The sequence below is a fragment of the Phoenix dactylifera genome, chromosome 2, assembly GCF_051530095.1.
Source record: "Phoenix dactylifera cultivar Ajwa chromosome 2, Ajwa_hap1_PhDact_Kaust_v1.1, whole genome shotgun sequence".
In the NCBI taxonomy this organism is placed as follows: domain Eukaryota; kingdom Viridiplantae; phylum Streptophyta; class Magnoliopsida; order Arecales; family Arecaceae; genus Phoenix; species Phoenix dactylifera.
Genome location: NC_143191.1, coordinates 9,014,380 through 9,019,215, shown reverse-complemented (window position 1 = coordinate 9,019,215; position 4,836 = coordinate 9,014,380). Strand labels below are relative to the sequence as shown.

The following is a 4,836-nucleotide window of genomic DNA, read 5'->3' as shown; positions in this document are numbered from 1 at the left end:
AATACGGAGAGGAAGGCATACACCTCACCGACCCTGTATACTCCTCGTCATGCCTCACCAACCAAGGAGAGAGGTGCACATCATGAGCCCTCTCTATTCCTTATGATACCCACCTCCTCCTCGTAGGCATGGCCGCCCGTCTAGCCAAGCATAGCTTGGAGAAAGGAGGGGCATGGCCCTTTCCTATTTCTCCCCTTCTCTACCACGAAGATCACCACCACCACCACCATTCTATTCCTCCTTTTTCTCTTTCGTGCACGTGTGCATATTCCTCAACGTCAGGAACCATCGCCACTATCACTATCCCTTCTCTCTCTCTCCTTCTCTCACTATTGCTTTCCCTCACCCTTGTGATAGGGAGGGTGGCACTGCGAAAGATAGTGGCAACAATAATAGGGGTGGGGGGCGGGTGAGGACAAGAGTACTAGTAATCGACAGACGATGGCAATGGTAGGCTCCAGGCTTCGGTGGAGGGATGACAGTAGGTGGGAGACTTTCGGCAACTCAACAGCGAGGGGAAGAGAAGGATTGTTTGAGAAGAGAAAGAAAAAGAGAAAACTACCATGGAGTTCTAGAATTTGTTAAGCACTCCATTCGACTTATAGTTATTCCATTCTTCGCCAAATCTAAACTTAGTTTTCACGGCTACTCTCCTGCTATCGTCTTTTACAGAAATTATAAAAAAAAAAAATTCCTCTAAAACCTAGGGTTGATATTGGTCAATAATTATAGTATTTGTTAACATTTATTATTTCATATATTTGAATATAATAATTTTTTTTGCTGCCATTGCTCGCTAGTATACAGGAAAGCAAAGATGCTAGTTCTATTTATCCAAAAACTAGAATCTGTAAAGTTAAAAAAGTACAGCAAATCACAGAAAATAATTGAAAGTAGTACAATATTAACTAAATCGGTTTTTGAAAAAAAAAATTGAATTGTCTGATTCATGTGTCCTTGGCTAATGGTCAAAGAATGCTGCTTGATACATACAAGTTCTATGTCACCTCGGACAAGTATGTAACACATTCGTAAGATTTAGACTTAAGAAACCAATCGTTCAACCAACATCACCGAAGATGACAGCACCAGCAGTGGAACCACCATGGTAAGTTTTTTCATCAGGAGCAGCGATAAAAAAAAGCCAGGCAGGAACTTGTGTTCGAAGGCTCGCAAGGCAGAATAAAAAAGAAAGAGGCTTGAGAGCCAAAAGGAAAGCATCTTCTCTCTCAAAATAACTTAGCCAATCATTGGGTCTACCCTGGTGTGGGTGGGATGCTCTGAGGTGACCACAGCATCACCTATCTGTAAACCAGAGAGAGAGAGAGAGAGAGGTCATATATAGAAGGTGGTAAAGGCTATAAGGAGGAGGAGATGTCGGGAGACAGTGAATGGGAGTTAAAAAAGGAAAGCTGATTCATTGCAGGAATCTATAAAAATTTATGGCGGCTCTCAAAACTAGCAAGCATGAAAGGCTTTATGTAAGAGCAATAAATTTTCCTTAAAAGTTCACCTTTTTTTTCTCTCTATTTAACTCTTAGAAATGTCTTTCCTTGGTGTTCCTCTTCTCTTCCTTCTAGTATAGGTGAAGCCTTCACCTCTGTGAGAAGCTTGGTGTAGAGAGCTAAAGAGACAGCATGGAGGTGGCTCACTTGCAGAGAAGATTCATTGATCTCACAACAACCCTATTTCAGCAGGTATGAAGACATCTTTCTTTTTTTATCGGGGTGTCTCTGGGTTATATATGAGGGTATATTGATGTGGTTTTTCTGGTGATGAAAAGGGGATTCTGGACAACCAGTTCATACAGCTTCAGCAACTGCAGGATGAGAGTAACCCTAACTTTGTTCATGAAGTGGTGTCTCTTTTCTTCCAAGATTCTGAAAAACTTCTCAATGAACTGAGCAGGATCCTGTGAGTGATCTGATCTAAACCCTCTTTTGTCTTTTCTTTACATTTCTTTTTTTGTTTGTTTTTGGTGGTAGTCTTTTACTTTTTACTGTTATTTTTAATTGTGTCTCTCTCTGTACATCCATCTCTGAAGAGATCATCAGATTGTGGATTTCAAGATAGTTGATGCTCATGTCCACCAGTTCAAGGGCAGCAGCGCCAGGTATGCACATCATCCCCATCTTTCTTTTGTGAAAGTAAAGACTAGCTGGGAACCTAATCGCCTTCCCTCAATTGAACGTTTTCTTCGATTGGTGGACTATGATCCTATTTGTTATCTTGATTGTTTTTATAGTTATCAGAAATTTGATGACCTGAGTAATTTTAACCTAACTGGGAACCCGTATTCTATTTGATCTGAATCCACTTTGTAGCGGATGACAACACTATGTGGTTTCTTTTTGCTATGTTTGTTTTCATATATTTATTTGGTATCAAGTTGTAATCAGAGTTTTGTTTGAACAGCATAGGAGCTCAGAGGATTAAAGATGTCTGTATTGCCTTCCGCAGCTGCTGCGAGGAGAACAACAGGGACGGGTAAGTGGATTCATGTTTTCGTTTTCATTTCTGCCACCATTTATTGAAATTAAAACCAATTCAAGGCCTTTGCTCCAAAAGGAGACAATTAAGGCCATGGCTAATTTCATCCACCATCAAAGTAGTTTCCCCTGAAGTAATCCTATTTCTTCTAAACAAGCCGAGCTTTGTGCAGATGTATCAGATGTTTGCAGCAAGTTAAGCAAGAGTACTGCCTTGTAAAAAGCAATCTTGAAGATCTATTCAGGGTATGGAACAAACTTTCACGGAACTCATTTTTTCACCTCTACTAGCCTACAACCATTCCACTAAAGTTTGTTTACACCTTTTCTCTTTAATGAATTATAGCTGGAGAAGCAGATTTTGGCAGCTGGGGGGTCAATTCCAACTATGCAGTAGAGGCTGTCTGGCACTTGTCAAGGAGTTTAAAGATGTCTTAGGAAAACGAGTCCATGTTCTTTATTTGTTGAGCTTTTGCTATCTGTTTTGTTTCTAACTACTTTTAAAGATTTGTGCTTGGTACAGTTGAAAGATGCCACCATTCCTTTACTTTGTGGATGATGTAAGACTGTTTCATAGTATCCTGGATTACCGGAATGATAGTGTAAGACTGATTTAAGCATCAGTATTAAATGCATCATGCTTGATTGATTTGCTGCTTCTACATTCCTTACCCCCTGCATGTCGAGTTAGTTTCCATGTTTCGAATTCGTGACCTTGAGGTCGCAAGTGAGCTACCTTATTGTTGCATCAAGGTTCACCCTTTTCCTAGCAGGGGTGCAAAGCCATCTCCATTTTGGCATGATGTGGTATGGTTGAGCTATATTTACATTTATTACTTGTTCAGACATGGGAGATTATACTAATCATTTTTAGATTTGTTTGTTTGGTCTCAGGGAGAGTTGTTACACTAGCCATAGAAGCAATAACGATTAGAAGGTCCAATTGAATTGAGGTCTAATCCATATATATAGACTACCAAAAATGTGATATTTCTGGGAATGTCAAATCTTCCGAATGCTACACAGTATGGTTGGGAAATAAAAGAGTATAAGTTTAGAACTTATCTAATAAAGGAATGAGTGGAATAATGGGTTGTTTTGGTGTTAACTTCTTTTTTTCCTTTTATCTTTTTGTACATTTTTTTGGTGCTGAATTCGACAAAGGTAAAATGATTTTTTCATAATTCCATTATTAGCTTTTGATTATATGAAAAAAAGAAAAAAATGAACAAATGGTTAAAAAATGATTGGACCTCTTATCAATAGTCTTTAATCAAAGTAAAATGAAAGTATCTGTTTTCCTATCTGTTTTGCTATCACCATAAACGTTAATTATCTAACAATTTTGGAGAATAATTTCTCATTTTTGTCTTTAGCATGAAACCACTTTGAAATTTGTTGAGTACTGAATTTTGCATCACTATAGAGTATAGACTATCATCAGGAGGAGTGCTCTTGCATTGTCTCTTCAATGGATTTCAGAAATGGACATGAGTTTCTAAATGTCGAATGCTATAATTTGGTCTATGAGCACATATTTTAAATTCTTGTGCATGGAAATAGCTTATGGATGTTAGTTTTCATGAATTTTTGGGAATTTCTTTTGAGCATTTTACTTCACAGATCGTCCTCTGACCTATACTAAAGGTCAAAACTGATTTTCCCCTTGCTTTATCCTCCGAAGTACTGCTGACAAGCTTCTTATAGAATTATATTCTCTCTCCTGCACAGCATTATCATACATTTATCTTGAAGAATAACCTAGTTGGATGTAAAATATTCTTCTAAAACGTGTTAAACATATGAACACAGGTGACAAACGCTTGTGCAAGGAGATAACTTTGTGGATGTTAGTTTGATTTCAAATTGCATAAAAAAAATTTAATGAAATTGGAATTCCAAATTGTTTCATCCTGTTTTTAACATTCCTTTTGACCCCTTCAGAGATCATCCTCTGACCTACACTACAGGTAAAAACAACATTTCCTCTCACTTCATCCTCCATCAGTGCTCTTGACAAGCTTTTCATAGTGTAACTTTTCTTTGCTCTACAACATTATCGTACATTTATCTTGACATCATTGTTATCACAGTACTCATCATCATATTACGGTGGAAGAAAGATTTAATGATGATATAGGTTAAACGATCATACTGCTTGTAACTCGAACATTCGAAGGTAACTCATGTTCCACAAATGTACCATGATTCAGCCTGATACTCATAAACGTGGACAGAAACAAGATTAGAGTACCATATGATATACTCATAAGCCTGATATGCTTTGTCAGAAACCAACTGCTTACTTTCAGCATTCTAAATTGATGGTGCATCGTTAAAAGAGAGG

At 37.9% G+C, this 4,836-nt stretch overlaps 1 protein-coding gene across 2 annotated transcripts; it reads left to right on the top strand.

Annotated features, from left to right (window-relative positions):
- The first annotated feature begins 1,164 nt into the window (after positions 1-1,164).
- On the top strand, positions 1,165-3,151 carry AHP1 (histidine-containing phosphotransmitter 1). 2 transcript variants are annotated; one of them, XM_008796883.4, is made up of 7 exons: positions 1,165-1,481; positions 1,581-1,697; positions 1,784-1,914; positions 2,045-2,113; positions 2,416-2,487; positions 2,663-2,735; positions 2,836-3,151. In XM_008796883.4, exons 2-7 carry the CDS (start codon positions 1,638-1,640, stop codon positions 2,884-2,886), a joined length of 456 nt encoding a protein of 151 aa, XP_008795105.1. In that variant the 5' UTR covers positions 1,165-1,481; positions 1,581-1,637; the 3' UTR covers positions 2,887-3,151. The 2 variants fall into 2 exon arrangements, with proteins under 2 accessions (XP_008795105.1, XP_017699246.1); XM_017843757.4 differs by having other exon boundaries at positions 1,344-1,481; positions 1,586-1,697.
- Positions 3,152-4,836: the final 1,685 nt, after the last annotated feature.

What these genes read in the sequence shown, in the direction of transcription:
- AHP1 (XM_008796883.4), top strand. Translation starts at nt 1,638, where the DNA reads ATGGAGGTGGCTCACTTGCAGAGAAGATTCATTGATCTCACAACAACC. An exon ending in AATGAACTGAGCAGGATCCT is followed by an intron (nt 1,915 to 2,044) that starts GTGAGTGATCTG and finishes CCATCTCTGAAG; the next exon opens with AGATCATCAGATTGTGGATT. An exon ending in TTCAAGGGCAGCAGCGCCAG is followed by an intron (nt 2,114 to 2,415) that starts GTATGCACATCA and finishes TTGTTTGAACAG; the next exon opens with CATAGGAGCTCAGAGGATTA.